Below are 20,313 nucleotides of genomic sequence, written 5' to 3' on the forward strand. Positions count from 1 at the left end.
ATCGGCATCATCACTGTCCACCATCACGGAGCGAGTGAAGGTAGTCACGCACGTAAAGTCTACGTCTAAGGGCAGTCGTTAAAATTCATTAAAGCAAAACATCACAGCTATATCCCTTGGTCTCACCCGTTGTTATGAACAACGAAAGGAATTTTGCCTCATGTGTTACTTCATATTTATACCCCTGTGAAACAGGAAGTAATGGTTGAACAAATTCCTGTTCTAAAAAATGTCAAATATTAATGGTAATATACTTCAAATATATTTGTCTCATATGAATTCATAAGGGTGCCAATAATTGTTGCACACCTACATTTAACAAAGATCATTTTTTTTTAAGTTAAACCTGTGTTTCGTTTGCAATTGTTTGATATCCATGAGAGCAGAGTATTGTTGTGATTTTTTATTATTATTATTATTTTTTTTTTAAACAAAAGATCAAACAGTTAAACAATAAAGACACATTTTCACAGCCTTCTTTGCTCATATTTACCAAAGGTGCCAATATTAATGGAGGGCACCGTAGATCACATTGATCCACTGTCAAGATGAAATCGAATCAGTGGGATGTGTGACGTTTCTATCCATTAAAGTGTCAAAATCTTGCAGCAAAAACACCAGTGCTGTGGAAGCTATATGAATTAACGCTTTAATTTAGCATGCGTGTTTATACTCATACACACACACACACACACACACACACACACACACACACACACACACCTCGCGACATGCTCTGGTCTGGAATGGGTGTCATAGGAATGAATGAATGAAAGAATGAATGGTCCTCGGATGGCACATCCACAAATTTTCAGGAACTCATCACTCATCAGAGCACTCATTTTTGCTCAAAACTAGACGTTAGTGCTGACTCACATCACCAGAGTGGACAGCAGGTGCCCGTGTAGTGTGTGATACAGCGCACTGTTAAGCTCCGGCTGTAGTTTATTATTGCTGGTGGTCTGTCCCGGGCTTCATAATGGAGCGTTACGAGAGTCTATTCAGCTTCTCCTTTAATGAAAGGGTGACACAACAGCTGGAGCACCTCTCTCTCACCTCTCTCTCAGCTCTCTCTCACCTCTCTGTCTGTCTCTCTCTCTCTCTCTCTCTCTCCTCTATCTCTCTAGCTAACGTCACAGTTTTGCTTCGAACTGAAAGATCTGTCTTCCTGTCTGCAAAATGGCCGCCTGTTCTAGTTTGAGATGAAAAAAAAAATAATAATGATAATAATCAAGAAGCAAATACTACCTTTCTGAAATGCACAAGCTTACTGTACTTCGTGGCGATCATTTATCCCCCCCCCCCCCCCCCCCGCTTCCATCTACTGGGTTTAAATCAAATCAAAATAAGAAAAACAGGAAGAGAAGTTGAAGCCCAAATAATGCACGAGTGAATCATACTGTTACCGTGAAATAATAATAACAGTTGAGCGGATATTATTATGGACCAGCTCATCCCCAAGTGTTTTATTCCTTACTTCGTTTTTTTTTCCCCTTCACAGCATTTTTAATACGTGCACGTTGAAGTACAGCTTCAAATTCTTCACTCAAATTCACGTAGAAAAAGTGCGCATTTCTGCGTAATATTATGGAAGCAAAAAAAAATTAACGGAAAACATTAGCTAAGGAACGTAGGAAAAGCCTACAGAAGAATGAGGCGATGTTTAACTAACAACAGTTAGTTAAACAGTTAGCTCAAATGTTAGCTAGCATGATAATACCGCTGACAAACTAGCTGAAGACTAATGTATGGTAGATGACGTTAACGGGTATTCGGTCTCTGTTAAAGTTTCGATTCGTTAGCTTGGTTTTATCTTGACTCCTTCGAAGCTTACATATACGTGATTACGGGGTAAATGTGTAAATGTGGTGATGTTTGCAAATGGAAAGAAAAATCTAATTGCATTAGGTGAAAGAAACACTTAAGCAAAGCATAAATACTTAAAACCCAGACTTAAGCACAGTAACGAAGTACTTCGTTACTTATCGTCGTACACAGTATGACGTATAATTAACTAAATCTACGACGCGTCTGAAGAAATCGATTCGATCAAATACCAGACTTGCCATGTTTACTACACGTTAAAGCACGCTCAGTCGTTAAAGAGAAGGAAAGGGACTGACGTGATTGGATATCGCGACGGCACGCTTAACCGCAACCCTCACTCATGTATTTATTCCAACTCCGCCCCTTTTCAGAGTGGTTCTAAATATACTACGTTATGATTTTACGCCGTCGAGGTTTTCCTTGCGTTGTTTTCCCTTCGTAGAACGCACAGACGTTCGGTATTTCACTTAACGGTTATACGAAACACTTTTCCGGCCAGTGAAACGTCTTTCAAAATGCTTTCTGTTGCCTTTCCGAAAGAAAAAGGTTCTCATCCAGCCGTGCGAACGCGCCCTTTAGAAAGCGCCCGCTGACTAACTGGTAGGAGAGCAAGCTGCTTTACCTCTTACAATCTATTATTTTCTGCTCTAAACGCTCGGATTTCACCAGAGCGGCCTTGAGGGTGTCGACGGCTATGAGTCAGACTTCTTCTCTCCCCTTCCTCTTTCTCTCGCTTTGTCCTTCTCTCGCTCTTGTAAGTGTGAGTGCTCCAGCTGGCTTTCCCTTTCCCGTCACTGTTACAGTATCTGCCGCCAAGTGTCACACTTCCTGTTTACTGCTGATAAATATACGACTTTAGCAAGAACATGCATGGGTGACGTCCAATCTAGCCAATCTGGATGGATCAAAACAGCATACGATGGATTAAAACTCCCATCTAGTTTAGGAAAACTCACCGAACTCCTGGTCCTGTGCTGGGTCGTGAAGCGCGATCCTCTCCATGCATCTCTCCTGCTCTCGCTTGATGACACAGTTGGAGATCAAGGCTCGTACGGGCTACACAGAGCAATAAACAAGAGCGTGTGAGCAGGAATTCGGACAAAAAACAGCCTAAATGTTGGCAGCACGTCGTGTCACGGTGCCTGCAGAGACACAGTGCTAAGTGGCGTTTTCAAGGGCATGATGGCAGTAAAACAGCGTACAGTCTCCTGGCATGAACATACTCCATCTCTCACCCCAGTATTCCACTGGATCATCTACACTCTGGTTCTTAGCTCTGTAGACAGCTCATAAGATTGTTAATGATCCGTACCAAATGAACGCACCGAATAAGACGCAGACACATGCTGATAAATGCAGGTAAAATAATTCAGTGAATAATTTTCCGGGGGGGGGGGGGGGGGTTGCACAACGTTCAGCTGAATTTGAGAACCTAAGCATGGAATCGACTGCTAATATTGCACTTTGTTCCAATCTTGGACGGCTGCATAAAGACATATAGGAGTCACTAGACTCCTTTACAACACGGACGTCCATCTTAAGAGGATTCTCAAAGCCTTTTTCGGCCGTTCCCGCTAAATAATTTGGGAACACTTTGCAACAGCAGTACATGAGTAATCACGCACTAATGCATGAGTTTAATACTTACAGTAAATATGAACTAATGATGAGTCAAGGCACGGACTAATCATGAACTAACGGAGAGCTAACCTTAACGACGACGTGAGCCTCATGAATTCATGCGTGAATAAAGACTACCGTAAGTGCCATGCTTATTTATTTATTTTTAATCCGCCATGTCACGTCAGAGGCTCTGTAGCTGTGCAGTGTTTGTGACTCGACATAAAATGCAAGTTGAAGTCTGTCTAAAATCTTATCTGTAAAAAAAAAACCCCCAAACACATCCAGTTTGTCACTAATATCACAGGTTTACAACTGTGTGTGTTTATTTTTTATTCGTATTTTATTTTACGACACAGTGCGACTTAGTGAAATCTATAAACACGAACAACATGTCACCGTGTAGCTGAACTCTGTGATGTTACAGAGGCGGCCGTTTCGTTTCCGTTTATTTTTAGCACAGTTTGGTATCGTTTTGCTCCTCCTTCCAAAGCTTCATTTAAATGAAGAAAAGTTCAGTTTAACACAGATAATATACCGTAGTTCTACTTTGAACTTAAGCCTGTAACATTATTCATGATATATATATATATATATATATATATACAGTATACATTTTTTGATGATATTAAGATTATTCCTGATATTATTTTCGAAACGTGCTTATTAATAATAAAATCCGTGGTTTAAAATGAAACGTCTGAGCAAGAAATTTTAGAAAATGCTTTTTATTATATGTCTTTTTTTTTTTTTCCATAACATGTGCGTCATAGCTTCAGAACATAACTAAATAAAAAAATCTTGGTTGATTGACTTTTGAGGTAAAGAGGATAACTGTGTCACGGGACTTTATTTATGAATTCAAATCAAATCAAATAAAATAAAAACACTTGGAATAAAATGTTCTGTACTTTTTTTGTTGAGGGAAATACATTTGTTCCGCATTGTCAGGTCACCGCTCCAGAATCCCCGGTTCGATCGTGAGCTTAGGTTACTGTCTGTGCAGTGTTTCCCATATTCTCCTCATGCTCGTGTGGATTTCTCCGGGTTTTCGGCTTTCCGTCCACCTCACACTTGTTTTTTTGTTTGTTTGTTTGTTTTTTAAAGAGCCGAAATATTTCCTTTTGTTTAACAATGTTTTAAAGGTAATTTAGGATTTAGCATTAATTAGCTGTATTGATCATTATGTCAATGGAAGGTCCTCACTAGGATGGTATACACACCAACACACACACACACACACACACACACACACACACACACACGGTTAAATGCTCATGCATTCGTGCATTGGAGATTTAACACACTACATTACACACAACAACAAACTTGCGTGCCCTGATCTGCAAGCACTCCATCTCTCCTCCGCTCCGCCAGTCTACAAACCCATGCTACTGTAACTTCATTTCCCTCCTCTCTCCTCCACAAACTCATCTTAATAATATCAGATTAGCACTTCATTTGACAAAAACAGGGCACTTTTATTTTTTCACAAAAACGACGCTGCTTTGCGCCAAATGTCTTCTCTTCTCTTATTGAAGAACCACAGATGAAATAAGAAACCTCATTTACACGCATAGCATGAAGATCCTTAATCCTACAGTACACCGCTCATTTCTGTGATTAGATAAATAAATAAATCATGTACACGTCATTTAGGATACAAGCTTTCTGGCAACTAAATAAACGTCATAGACGATCTAATGAAGAGTGAGCTATATTAAAGCTGCGGTAAGCAACGTCAGCACGTCTTACGAGCTTCCTCCACTTTCTGTCGTAAATCTCACGCTCTTGTTCAAAGGCTTCAAGGACACGTATTCTGCGATGTGAGGAGAACAGGCAGGCAGGCTACGGTAACGCTAATAACCATTCTGTACAACTGTGTCGAGCAGAAAAGCATCTCATAACACGCCGAAACTCGATGATGTCTTCTGCTGTTGTTCAACATCATGTGCGTTCTAAATGCTTCTTAGTTATAGAGGTGTTCCTATTAAAGTGAGCGTATATGATTTAAAAGAATCGAAAGTTTAAAAGAGTCTTTACAGGTTTAGTATAAGCATGAGCGGAGTGTTGTTAAACTGTGAATTTGCTACGTTGCCTGTTCTTTTTCAAGCATGAAACTCCACAAGCATAGTGACACTTCACACGTTTTAGTGTGTGTTACTAACAGCAAAGCCAGACACTGCGAATTAGTAGCAAGCGCTTAATTAATCCCTATATTACAGTATGTTTGGCTTAAAATAACACACTTTATACTATTACATATAGCAATAATACTACTACTAATAATAATAATAATAACAATAACAATAATCATAATAAAAACAACAACAATAGTAATAATAATAATAATAATAATAACAATAATAACAATAACAATAATAATAATAACACTAATAATAAATAGTAATAACAATAGTAATAGTACTACTACTACTACTACTAATAATAATAATAATAACACTAATAATAAATAGTAATAACAATAGTAATACTACTACTACTACTAATAATAATAATAATAATAACACTAATAATAAATAGTAATAACAATAGTAATTCTACTATTACTACTACTAATAATAATAACACTAATAATAAATAGTAATAACAATAGTAATTCTACTACTACTACTACTACTAATAATAACACTAATAATAAATAATAATAACAATAGTACTACTACTACTACTAATAATAATAATAATAATAACAATAATAACACTAATAATAAATAATAATAACAATAGTAATGCTACTACTAATAATAATAATAGTAATAATAATAACACTAATAATAAATAATAATAATAGTAATACTACTACTACTACTACTACTACTAATAATAATAATAATAATAATAATAATAAATAATAATAACAATAGTAATACTACTACTACTACTACTACTGATGATAATAAAAATAATAATAATAATATCCCAACATGATCCCAGTGTGTGTGAATCATTAATGAATTTTATATATCGTATCGTATCGTATTCATATCATAGAGCTTTCAGATCTGTCAGAAAGTGTTGATTGCTTTTCTATAAGGGCAGCTCTGACAGTAGTTCCGGCTTACACAGGGATTGATATGTGTATGGTGATATGGTGACGTTTTCAGTGAGGAGGTGCATGGAAGGAGTCTCCAGTGTCAGCACTGCAGTCAAAGGTAAAGCTGTAACTTTTTTCTGACGACATCTTCAGGACTGAGGACTTTGACAAGATCTAGCCAAGTCCTTTTGTTCTATGAACCTGGTGAGGGAACGACCGGTTATAGCTAGTGTTATAGAACAGGAGTCAACTTGTTCCGACAATATCGAATATAACTATAAACGGATAAAAAGTCAAAAGTTCGTTGTTGTTTAATAAATTAAAAAGGGTAAACGTTGTGGCGTAACGCTTCAGAATGGGCTGTTAATGGAAAACAACTTCAAAACAACGTCAAGTCTGTCGTTGATTATTTTCCTATTACAGCACACCGTGCAATTGTTTTATTCCTTACTTCTATGAAATGAAAAAAAAAAAAACCTGCTCTGGCTCTGGGACATTGGGGGTGCAGGGTGGCTTAGTGCTTATCACGTTTGCCTCACACCACCAGGGTTGAGGGTTCGATTCCTGCCTCCGCCCTCTGTGTGCAGAGTCTGTATGTTCTCCCCGTGCTTCAGGGGATTCCTACAGTTTCCTCCCCCAGTCCACAGACATGTGTTGTAGGCTGACTGGCATGTCTAAATCGTCCAGAGAGTATGTGTGTGTGTGTGTGTGTGATAGTGTCCTGTGATGGGCTGGCACCCTGTCCAGGGTGTCCCCCGAGTCCCATCGAATAGGCTCCATGCTCCCCTGTGTAGGATAAGCGGTATGGAAGATGAATGGATGGATGCTCTAGGACAATGGGACTATTACTAAGTAGTGTACACAACACAATGGATACATTTTTTTTCTCTCAGGAGGAAGTTGAGGCTCTAACATTGCTACTGTCACTCGGGATGTGTCGGTACAGGATCTCCACAGATGGGCTGAGAAGTTCCAGTCAGCACGTCCATCTGCTGTGTGTGAGTAGACGCCTCGTCCCCAAGCGCTAGCGATCATATGGTCACCCACGCCGGGCATCCACATGTGAATGCACGCAAACATGTAAACCCACACTCGCAAATCCCTGACTCACACACGCGTGCGCGCATACCGAAGCTCAGACTCTAGAGTGCATAATGTGTGTGTGTGTGTGTGTGTGTGTGTGTGCGTGTGTGTCCTCACCAGAGAGATACTGAGGAGGAGGAACAGGGGGAGGAAGATGGCCCCAGGTCGCTTCATTCTGTCTGCTGGTGTCTGGAGCGATTAATGCAGCCTCCACGCAGCCTCGGTGACTCCTCAGTGTAAAATCACCTGGAAAAAAAATATAAAAAAAGATCTGATTTCTCATTGTTTCATTTATTTTATTCGAGTCTCAGGAAAGAGGGCAAGGCCTCCTTTAGAGAAACGCCAACTCCGACTTACAGTTAGAACAAGTTCAACAACAGAAGACAGAACTGTATAACGCCACAGATGAAAGAAAAAAGCAATGATGAAACGGTACACAGCAAAAACAAAGTGGTGTCCCAGTGACTTTAAGGACGTCGTCGAGCTCCTGAGCAAAACCTTTAAAAAAAAAAACAGCTTTTCATTTGTCAAAATGTTGAAAAGTTTTCTCTATTTCTCCCAAACTGAAAAATATCAATCTAACGCGAAGAAATGATCCAGATCTGTTGCCTGACGCGAAGAAACCTGACGCGAAGAAATGATGCAGATTTGTTGCCTGGCCATACTCAGAAAGAGAATATATAATTGTTGTTATGGTAACCTCTGTTGTGAGGAGATTTATGGAAGGAGTCTCCAGTGTCAGAACTTTCTAACAGTAAGTTTTCCGACACAGGAAAGTCTTCAGGATAGACGAGTTTTATCTTTGTGATTTCTCAGTTCCACGATAAGCTGTGCTCACGACACAACAGTGTGCAAGGCAGTAAATAAACAGAACAGAACACATACACAGGGCAATAAATTCACAGGTGCATCTCTGGTAAAAGTTTCTCAGTTGTTGTAGATTACATGTAACATGCACCATATTTGTGGACTGAGGGTTTTGGGGGGAGGGGGGAGGGGGGGTTAGAGGGGGCACGTGGCAAGAGTGTGTTTTACGAGAACCTGTACACTTGATGATCTGAAGAGGTGCAAAGATGAGAAAATCCTTGAGCCGAGGGCAAAACAACATTATTGGCTACATTCGTACTCATTCAAGCGACTTCTCACAAAGGACGGAGACATGAGGATGAATCATCACATAACATAAGCAGCACACACACACAGGTATGCACGTAATATATATATATATATATATATATATATATATATATATATATATATATATATATATATATATATATATATGTGTGTGTGTGTGTGTGTGTGTGTGTGTGTATATATATTTTCCCTCTTTACTCCTGGCCTTTGCTTCTGAATCCAATTACTCCTACATCAGCGATCGGGTGCCTTATCAAATAATACACAGAATCCTCGGAGTAAGAAGGAGAAACTGCACTGCATCATAGTAATGCTCGTTTCGACAGGAAATGACGCAAAAAAACAGGAAATTACAATGCTGCTTTATTCCCTGTCCTCCATGTCTCTCGTCACAATGACTGAAGATAGATAGATAGATAGATAGACAGACATACAGACAGACAGACAGACAGATAGATAGACAGAACATTTTAGGAGACCATGAACGGTTAATGCTCCAACGAATGCTTTAAAAAGTCTTTAAAAAATTTTCATTTGAGGAATTTTGTCTAAGAACAACAAAAAAAGAATAGATGGGTTGAGAAACACAAGTGATAACAGGATTGAACATATTTTCCAGATAATCCAGGACATTAAATGTAACTAGAAATGGATAAAAGAAATATGCCCTTTCATTTCTTAATAAATAAAAAATGTAAAATGTCGGCAAATTAATGAGGTGTAAGAGGAAGAAAACAAGTGTTTTATTCTGTACACTTCAGGAAGGGAATCAGTTTGTGTCTTTATATGCTGTGTATTAGTATCCTTACTGCTGTTAGTCTGTAGGAACAACTCATCTTTCTGACACTCCTTCTGTCCCAGTTGTATTGAAGCATTTGTAAGTCAGCACTTCCCTAAGAGCACCTGTCAATCAAACCTAGCAGATGAGCTTTTTATGGAAACAGCCGCACACTGCGGTTCTGATAGCAATCTAAATGAGGAGCAACAGGATGGATATTATATGAACCGAGCTCTAAATTCAACCTCCTGCTCTGTGTTACATCAGGAGAGAACTCTTATATGACACGCAGAATAAGAACAACTACTGCATATCGTGTGTTACACTTAAACTTGAACTATCTATCTATACATCTGTCTGTCTGTCTATCTGTCTGTTTATCTCTCTGTCTGTCTATCTGTCTGTCTATCTATCTGTATGTCTGTATTTCTGTCTGTCTGTCTATCTGGCTGTCTGTATTTCTATCTGTCTGTCTGTCTATCTGTCTGTCTGTCTGTCTATCTATCTTTATGTCTGTCTGTCTGTCTATCTATCTATCTATCCATCTATCTGTCTGTATGTCTGTCTGTCTGTCTATCTATCTATCTGTCTATCTATCTATCTATCTATCTATCTATCTGTCTATCTATGTCTGTCTGTATTTCTGTCTGTCTGTCTATCTGGCTGTCTGTATTTCTATCTGTCTGTCTATCTATCTGTCTGTCTGTCTATCTGTCTGTCTGTCTGTCTGTCTATCTGTGTGGTCTGCCTATCTGTCTGTCTATCTATCTATCTATCTATCTATCTGTCTGTCTATCTATCTATCTATCTATCTATCTGTCTGTCTGTCTGTCTCTCTCTCTCTATCTATCTACATAGCTATCTGTCTATCGGTTTGTCTATCACTCTATATATCTATATATCTATCTGTCTATCCATCTGTCTGTCTGTCTGTCTGTCTGTCTATCTATCTACACAGTACTGTGCAAACACATGCAAAGAAATGCTGTAGAGCAAATTTGCCTTCAATAATAACGAAATGAAACGTTTCTACGTTTTAAAAAGATACTGTAAAGAACAGTAAACAGCAATAAATGAAACAAAGCCAATATCTGGTCCGACGACCGTCTGCTTTAAAAAAAATAATTAGTAGTCTCTGTTATTGTTTGTACAGTTTTATAAGGAAATGAGCTGTAAGTTTTATTGAGCATCTTGCAGAACCAGCCACAGTTCCTCTGGAGACTTTGACTGTCGCACTCGCTTCTTATTTTGCAGCAAAACCAGAGCAGCCGTCATTATGTTGTTGTTGTTGTTGTTTTTTGTCTGAAAAGTGTCTCATACACAATACGCTGCTTTCTTTACTGACATACAAACATTTTTCTGTAACATTTAATATTGTGCTGGAATACTAATGTTTGGAAATCGAAAATGTTTTTGTACTGACTCGATAATGTACAATATATGTAACGTAATGTATATAATCCAGAGATAGATAGATAGATAGATAGATAGATAGATAGATAGATCTAACTATATTAGATATATATGCTTTAGCCCGTCTGTTGTCATGCAGGAGCAACACTGATATGGCAGTGTGTGTGACGATGGTACGAGTGGATTTTAAACACTACATACACTAATACCATGTAAATGTAAAACGCAAAATGTGCAATATAAAATGCACACCCTGTAAAATGTACATCCCTGTAGGTGTACAATTGGAGGCTAAAGCTCATCTTTGTTCATGCACGGTGTGTGTTAATTGCCCTCTAGCCTTCATCAGTGTCCGTTTCTGATCACAGCACAGCTGTTACTGTTTTTTAACCTAGCGGTGACACTGAGCTGTTTAAAAACCTCAGCAATGTGTGTCTGATACATAAGTTACATCATTTTTTTGCTTACGTATACATCGTTTTTATGTATCGCCTCAAAAGACTACACACGATGTGTTTAAATTTGTTAAACTTAAATCTTAAATAACAAAAACAATAGTGTCTGGATATTTATTTCCCCTTACTGTTATAGTGCGGGGGCATTTATTTATTTTTGATGGATTTAAAATAAATAAATAAATAAATAAATAAATAAATAAATGTTTTTTGGTCCACTTGTCTCCTTGCAAATCAATACTTAAAGTCTTCTCACCGATCACCAGATCGTGGATGATCCGATGAGGTTGATGATTATGTAACTCGTATGTTATAGTCTACACGGTCACCAGATCTCAACCCACTTGAGCAACTATGGAAGATTTTGGACCGAGCACTCTTCATTACCGCCATCAAAAGACCAGCTGAGGGAATAGCTTTTGGATGAATGGAGTTCATCTCTCCATTGCAGTTCCAGAGACATCTAGAGCATCCAGAGGATCTGTCTTAGTGAGCGTTGAAGCTGTTCCGGTGGCTTGTTGTAGCCCAACAACATTCATTCATTCATTCATCTTTAGTAACCACTTTATCCTTGTCTTGGTTGCGATGAATCGAGTGCAGGAGTGTCCAGTCTTATCCGGAAAGGGCCGGTGTGTGTACAGGTTTTCATTCCAACCAAGCAGAAGCCACACCTGAGTCTATTGAAAGCCAAGATCAACTGATTAAACAGTTGGAATCAGGTGTGTCTCCTGCTTGGTTGGAATGAAAACCTGCACGCACAGATAAGATTGGACACCCCTGATCTAGAGCTTATCCTGGAAACAATTTGAAGTACCCAGTGAACCTACCAGCATGTTTTCAGTAGAAATCCGAAGAGCCCAGAGGAAACCGATGAAGATACAGGAAGACCATGTGAAACTCCAAACAGACAGAAACCTGAGCTCAGGATTAAACTCAGGACAGTAGAATATATCTTCTGGTTAATATTAACACGGTTAATGTTCTACACTAGTAAGCAGAATGTTCCAGAGAACCGCTGTCAGTCTCTTAAGCAAGCTCTTCTCCCTTTAACTGCTCAGCTCAATGCCAAACTGCATTTAGTCTCACTGTCTTTGGATAAAATACAAAATAAATCAAATGTATATTTCGTCTCTTGGATTCCGTCGCCCGGATTTATTTACCTCGTCTAAATTTACCGTCTCAACCCGTTTACCAGAATGTTCCAGTCTGACTCACAAATGTCACATCATCCCAAAATGGCTTGCCACTCTGAACACTAAACACGCCACCCATTCCAGCCACGTCTGTGTGTCATTAACTGCCTTTCCTCAGCCCAAAACCTTTCACACTCTTGCTTTCGAATGTAATACATATCTTAAATCTTAGATGTGATTCGCACCTAGGCGTACAGACCGTCGCGCTGGCATTAGAGAACCTCACATCACTCTTCTCTCTACAGAATAGCGATCCGTTTTACTTCCAGAGCCTTCACACGCATTGACAGGAAAAGAATTAAGTTAATCGGTAGAAAGCTTTAGACGTAGAAACTACTAATTACAGTTGAAATGCAACTCCTAAAATAGAGCTCATCGTCCTCCAGCAGCTGCTTCAGCAACATGAGGTCATGAGCAAATTCAAGAATTATCAAGAGGCATTTTGTATTTAAAAAAAAAAAAAAAGGTTGTTTCAGATCAGTTGTTCAGATATAAAAATAAAACCACAGATGAAGCTCCTCTTGCTTAATAGGATTCATATGAATTATGTGTTTTATCAATCTGCCAACTAAAACACTTTTTTTTTCCCTCCAAAAAACTCTCCAAAATATGAGCTCTGTGTGTAAGGAGTGTGTGTGGTGTTTTTTTGGTGCTTTTTTTTTTTTTAGTCTTTTATCTATCCGTCTTCATCGGTAAGATGCTATTCTCCAGTTTATGAATGAATTGGAATTAAATCTTCATTCGTCCTTCCTTTTATTAAGTAACTGATTTCTCTTCCGTTCTTCTTCAGACACCGATAACAGGAACTCAGTTTTACTTTTCACAGTCTTGTGAATTTACACTTTAAGCTTTCTGAAGTTTCTGATCATGACCTCATCACAATGTTGAACTTCTGTCCTACACAACAGATGGCTGAGGGGGTCATGGCAATGCTGTCACGAAGTGTTCCACATATCCTGGACTACTGAGACCTGAGCTAGTAGCTGATTTTATTACACACTGGGCGGAAACATGGGTCATTCAATCATTTATTCATCTGTTAATTTGCTGGTTCGTTCGTTAATCCATGCATTCATTCCATCATACACCCATTCATCTGCCAATTCATCCATTTATTCATCAAACCATACACCAATTCATTCATTCATTCATCCATTCATTTACTTGTTTGTTTGTTCATTTGTTCACTCCTTCATCCAGTCATCCACCCAATCGTTCATTCTTTTATTCAACTAACCATCCAAAAATTGAGGCATTCATCCATTCATTTGCCTGTTTGTTTGTTCATCCATCCAGCCAACAATTCATCCATTTATTTGTTTGTTCATTTGCTAATCCATTCATTCATCCATTCAGTCGTCTGCCCCTTCACCCATCCAACAGATTATTCGTTCATTCATTCGTTCATTCATGCATCCTTCCATTCATTCACCGATTCATCCATCCATCAATTGTCAAATCCTTCCATTTATTTATTCAATCATTCATTCTTTCTTTCATTTATCTTTCCATTCATTCATTCATTCATTCATTCATTCATTGATCTATCCATTCATTCATCAACCCATCCATTCATACATTGGTTTGTTTCTGTTCATTCATTCATTCATTCATTGATCTAGCCATTCATTCAGTCATTCATCCACCGACGCATCCATCCATTCATGCATTGGTTTGTTTCTGTTCATTCATTCATTCATTCCTTCATTCATTGGATCATCTTTCTATTCGTTCACTCACTCACTCACTCACTCACTCACTCATACCAGACCATGTTATTTTTCACACTCCGTCAGCTCACTGCAGTCCCTGTTTTATACTGATACAAGCCAGCTTTAATCAAAACAAAAAACACACAATTCCAATAAATCTGTGCAACAAACAACAGCTTCATTTTCCTCAACCTCCCCTGCCACCAACACACACACACACACACACACACACACACACACACACACACACACCAACCATGTATTATTTTTATCTAGTGATGAGAAATTACTGATACATGTCACCTTTCTACACGAGCTGCCTTGTTTGAAAAAAAAAAATCTGTTAAAAAAAAAAAAAGTTAGTGTGTTTGTATAAAGCTATAAATCAGCAGAGGAATGAGGAGGATTTCGAGCGGCGAGAACCTTTTCTGCTGATTTTTAGGTGCTATATTATGAGCCTTGTGTGGTGACTCACTGTTGCATCAATGTGCCATTGCGGTCTAGACAGGAACTATAGTTCAGCCACAGAAGATGAAGAAGGTGATGATGATGATGATGATGATGATAGAATATATGCTATACTTTGCTGTTAGTTGATGTATTTGTAACCCTGGTTGACTGGCTGGCTTTCAGATGTGCACTAAGGATTAGCTCTACATTTCTACATACATCTCTACATTTAAATCATTAATATATATATATATATATATATATATATATATATATATATATATATATATATATATATATATATATAAAAAGCAACATTTCTAAACCTATTAAAAAAAATACATTTTTGCATGCATGCATAAAGACAAGAAATAGGTTGCACGTGCATTGGGAGCCTTCTCCCCCCCCAACTCCATTTCCTCCCTACGTTCTTGTGCATTATTCTGGTCAGACCTTATCTGAACAGAACAGTCTTAATTCCTCTATATGCTGGGATGGGAGTAACAGAAGCACTGCAGCTCGCGCGTCTCTGCATCAGTCCGTGTCCGCATCTGTCTGCTTTAAAAATCACACAATTCTATACTAACTCGTTTAAAAAATAATAAATAAATAAAAACAAAAATGCATGATGAATTACACTGCACTGTGAACCGTTCTTCAGTTCGCCAGATACTCCACAGCGTGCCATGCAATGCACCGCTCGCGCCCTTGCGCTTTATCTCTCTCTTAGTCATGTTAACGCCACCGAACACGCTCGAGCTCGAACTCAAATCCGTAAAAAAAATTCGTACCCAGGTATTTTTGCATGCTCGAATGGATTAAAGGTTGTTGTTGTTGTTGTTATTTTTTTTTTTAAATGAAGGCTGTACTCACCATCTCGGGCACTGCTGGGACGCCTGCGATCCCTCTTTTCGCTTTGGGGTCTGATTGTGGTACCCGGGAGAACGCGCGAGTCATGCGTGCGGTTTGCGCACACACGCGCACACACGCGCACAGTCACTGCGGGGCAGAGCTAGGCAAAGAGCATGCTCTAGCTTACTGTTTGCCTTCTAGTCTTTCCTAAAGCGTGGATTTGATATAAACGGTGTCCTAAAGCACCAGAACTAGACTAGTCGACTAAAAGATCCTCCCTGTAAGATATTATCCAACACCGCAGTACTCATCAGACGATTGGGGGGGACAAATACCCGGATGCTACACTATCAAATCCAAATCCAAAGTCTCCAAACATTGGACGTTGAATTGAATCCAACATTTATATCTGTGGAATATATTAATATAGGAGTTACCTTAAACATGTCTTGAATAAATGAATTAAAAACATGTCCAGATTCCTGAGATGATAAATTGTCATGTGTTTAGTTAATATATTGTTGAATTGTTGACTTTTTTTCCCCCCAAAAATAACACATATTAAGAAGAGCATGGATAGTCCTTGGGCATGAACACCACGTGTTTATAAACAAAAGTTGTTAACACTCAGGTTCAATTAAGTTCAGTTTTATTTGTGTAGTGAATTTCACAATGGATTTTGTCACAAAGTAGCTTTACAGAAACATATCATTTCAAATCTAAAATTTAAATTGAGCCATTTGGAGCCATAAGGAGCAAGCCAGAGGTGACGGTGGCGCCCTGGTGAAAAAAAAAACTCCCTGAGATGATATGAGGAAGAAACCTTGAGAGGAACCAGACTCAGAAGGGAACCCGTGCTCATCTGGGTAACAACGGATAGTGCGGTTATGAATAAGTAAATCCTGTGTACTGTACGATAAAACAAAGAGTTCAATCAGGAAATTCACCACTGTCTCAACAGGAAGTCTATTCCGCTGACGTCGTGGACTGTCCACCGATGGAGACCTGAGCACAAAGTCTGCGCAATTGTAGTCCAAAACCGTCACCGCAACTGCAGTCTGGCCTTCCAGCGACGAGAACTACAGAAGCAGGGCACGGGGACGGTCCAGGCCGGCCCGGAAAGCAGAACGGGTCAGGCCCACTGCTATCCCAGGAGCAACACCTAGAGCTGGTTATTGTGACGATTAGACGTCGGTATCAGGTCATGCAGGTCTAACCCAAAATATCTGATCAAAATGATAGAAATGACCATTTCCCCAGAAAAATAGAGCAATATTCTTAATATATACACAGTTGTCACAATGCTTCATACATCTGATTTTGGAGGTTTAAAAAAAAACAACCTTAGTTGGTCTTCTGATATTATTTATTTGTGTTTGTCATAATGATGGAAAGCTCACCAACACATCATCATTATCATAGTTATTATATTCATTATTGAGTTAAGCAAGGCCTGTAAATCAAGACAATGTAAATTGAATCTATCACATTTGACTGAAAAGGTGATATCAGAGTGGAAGATTCAGAAATTAAAAAAGGGTTATGGTACCAATAAATAGGTCAAATGTAATTATAGAGTACTGTGCAAAACTTTTAGGAACATGCAAAGAAATGCTGTAGAGAAAAGATGCCTTCAAACATGATGAAATTAAATGTTTCTTCTTTCAAAAAATAATAATATGAAGAGCGGTGAACAGTAATAAATGAAACAAAGGCAATATCTGGTGTGATGATCATTTGCTTTAAAAAAAAAAATACTTGTGTGTACTTCCATCCATCCATCCTTCCATCCATCTTCTATACCGCTTCATCCTTTTCAGGGTCACACAGAAACCTGGAGCCTTTCCCAGGGAGCATCGGGCACAAGGCGGGGTACACCCTGGACAGGGTGCCAGTCCATCGCAGGGCACAATCACAATCACATACACATTCACACTTGTGTGTAAAAAAAAATGTGTACAGAATGTAAAAGAGCATGTTCCACCACTTAGAAGAACCAGGATGGCCGAGTGGTTAAGGCGTTGGACTTAAGCTCTAATGGATGAATGTCCTCGTGGGTTCAAACCCCACTCCTGGTAAGACTGTAGCTTACACTCTCAGGGTGGCTCAGAAGAGGGAATCTACCTTTAGACAGATTCATAATCAATTTAACTGGAATTGTAGTAGATAATTGGTGAGTCCAGATGAGACCCTCTTGTGAGTGAGAAATGGCAGTGAGAAGCAGGGCACCAGGCTGGCCCAGAGAACAGAACTGGTCTGAAAAACTAAAAAGAGCCTTAAATTGACACAGTGTGCGTGAAACGGTTAAAGGGACATGTAAATGGATTATTCACTATTCACCAACACCTGGACTGCTACATAACGGGAAATCTGTTATGTACAAAAATGATTAATAATTTCATTATTAGTTGTGATGACATACACAACTCAACTAAGTGCTGAGCGTGAATTAATAATAAATTCATATCTTATTAGACTTAATTGTCCATATTAGACATTTAGGCTCTAGGTAGTGTCATGTAGCTTTGGCAGTTTGGTATTAAGAGCTGTCGGTGTTTAGCTATATATCATGGGAACGCTATTTAAATATATTAGACTACATGTGAATTGAGGCGAATTCATGCTCAATCGTTTACAGAACACTAAAAACTGTGTTAATTGTACATTATCACTGCTAATATTGCGATTTTCACCTACAAGATCTATGTTGCAAGACATGTCTTTACAAATTAAGACTACTTCATAGAGGATAAACCTTGTACAAGCGTATAATTAGATCTTTATTAAACGATTAAGATCTGTGTTACTTTAGGAAGTACATACAGAATGCACTGGATGAGGATGTTCATTATCAGAAGTTCGGAGTTTAGAGGTTGTCGAAGCAAAGGACTTAAACGCTGCACTAAGTAGCCTATGGGGTTTTGCAGATGTTCAAATGTCCTTCAGTAGTCTTCGTTAATGAATGGTTCCCAATAAATGTTGTCCTAAATTACACACTTGTACTTTGGGTAGACTACCAAAATAGCACTCCAGTGAGATTAGTGTATCTGTGACCTCAGTGTATATCAGTAGATGCAAAAAATGCACAACGTGGTGCCCTGTGATGGAGCAGAGTCCCATCTAGGATGTAGTGCTGCCTTGCACTGTGTTCCTGGGACAGACTCTGGATATGCTATGACCATGTCCAGGATAAAGTGGTTACTGGAGATGAATGAACGAATGAAAAATGCATTAACGGGCCACTAACCTCAGGGGTATGGGTGCTGGCTTGTCTGCATGAAGAACCAGGCTGACTGAGTGGTTAAGGTAGTGGATTCAGATGCCAATGGATAAATATTCTTGTGTTCAAAGCCCAGTCTGGGCAGGATCTAGGTTTTAGGTTGTCATGGTTCAAAGGGATGTCATGGTCTTGCCTTACAACAGGGGACTTCAATCTATCCTCAAAGGGCTAGTGTGGCTGGAGGCTTTCATTACAGCCAAATTGGAGGCAATGGTAGATGTTGATTGGAGTTGATAGTTGATTAACTGATTAAACCAGTGAAATCAGGTGTAGATCCTGCTTTGTTGGAATCAAAGCCTGCAGCCACACTCGCCCTTTGTGGATAAGATCGAAGAAACCTGCCTTACAATTCCAAGGCCCCATCAAGGAAGATCAGGGAATTGTTAGTCATCAGGACCATCTGCCATGCACAAGTTGTAGTTCTCCCTACCCTTAAGACACCTGGCATGATGTAAGAGTGATTAGGGCATTGAACTTAAGACCCATTGGACAATTATCCTATCTCACTCTTGATTGGTCTTTGAGCAAGCCTCTTTCACACTGTGCAAAGGTCCTGGTATTGTCATTGTATCATCCAACCATTGTTTAACAGTTGAGCAAGAACTCCTCGCCATCAAATGCTCTTGGTTACGGTAGACCCCCAAGAGCGTTGTCCCGTATTTCATTTAGTGTAGGAAATATTTTTCATTTCAGTGATGGCACATACTGTTTTCCTGGCACAGAGTGTCATGTGCAGTATATGTATGCAAACAATCTTCTTTATTGTCCATTGTTTTACTTCATGGTTTTTTTTCCTTGCTGAATCTTACACACAAACAGAAACACACGGCAACATTTACCAGGGTCTTGGAGTTGCAGGACAATGGCACACCTTTTAACCATGACAACCTAAAAGTCAGGCCCTACCAGGAGTGGGGTTTGAACCCACGAGGAAACTTGTCCATTGGATCTTAAGTCCAACGCCTTAACCACTCGGCCATCCTGGTTCATTGGAGTTTGCCAATGTCTGTACATTTTTTATTCAATTATCCTCAGTATCCAGACCCTATCGCAGGAATATTGGGTGCAAAGTTTGAATACACCCTAAAGCAGGGGTGGGCAATCTTATCCAGAAAGGGCCGGTGTGGGTGCAGGTTTTCATTCCAACCAAGCAGAAGCCACACCTGAATCTACTGAAAGCCAAGATCAACTGATTAAACAGGTGGAATCAGGTGTGCCTCCTGCTTGGTTGGAATGAAAACCTGCACCCACACCGGCCCTCTCTGCATAAGATTGCCTACCCCTGCCCCAAAGGGATGCGACTCCAGTCCGTTGCAGGCCACCATGTATACACATTCACAAACTCATTCACTCCTAGGGGAAATTTAGTACAGCCGATCCACCCCCTCATGGTTTGGTGAGGTGGGAGGAAACCTGAGATCAGAGAGCAGCACACCTGGAGGAAACTAGGAGAAC

The 20,313-nt window shown here is 39.3% G+C and overlaps 1 protein-coding gene and 2 non-coding genes across 4 annotated transcripts in view; 1 reads left to right on the forward strand and 2 right to left on the reverse strand.

Annotated features, from left to right (window-relative positions):
* Nucleotides 1-15,889, reverse strand: part of adcyap1r1a (adenylate cyclase activating polypeptide 1a (pituitary) receptor type I) — a 36,103-nt gene extending 20,214 nt beyond the window's left edge. For both annotated transcript variants that reach the window (XM_017495036.3, XM_017495035.3), the window contains exons 1-3: nt 15,600-15,889; nt 7,706-7,834; nt 2,784-2,883 (exon numbers count right to left, since the gene is read on the reverse strand). In XM_017495036.3, the coding sequence (XP_017350525.1) occupies nt 2,784-2,883; nt 7,706-7,762 (157 nt within the window). In that variant the 5' untranslated portion in view covers nt 7,763-7,834; nt 15,600-15,889. The remainder of the gene's footprint in view (nt 1-2,783; nt 2,884-7,705; nt 7,835-15,599) is intronic.
* Nucleotides 15,890-17,573: 1,684 nt separating this feature from the next.
* trnal-uaa (transfer RNA leucine (anticodon UAA)) lies at nt 17,574-17,656 on the forward strand. The gene has a single exon. It is a non-coding gene; the product is annotated as a tRNA-Leu (tRNA).
* Nucleotides 17,657-19,761: 2,105 nt separating this feature from the next.
* Nucleotides 19,762-19,844, reverse strand: trnal-uaa (transfer RNA leucine (anticodon UAA)). Its single transcript has one exon. It is a non-coding gene; the product is annotated as a tRNA-Leu (tRNA).
* Between the last annotated feature and the right edge of the window lie 469 nt (nt 19,845-20,313).

The sequence above is a fragment of the Ictalurus punctatus genome, chromosome 20 (genome assembly GCF_001660625.3).
Source record: "Ictalurus punctatus breed USDA103 chromosome 20, Coco_2.0, whole genome shotgun sequence".
Taxonomy (NCBI): domain Eukaryota; kingdom Metazoa; phylum Chordata; class Actinopteri; order Siluriformes; family Ictaluridae; genus Ictalurus; species Ictalurus punctatus.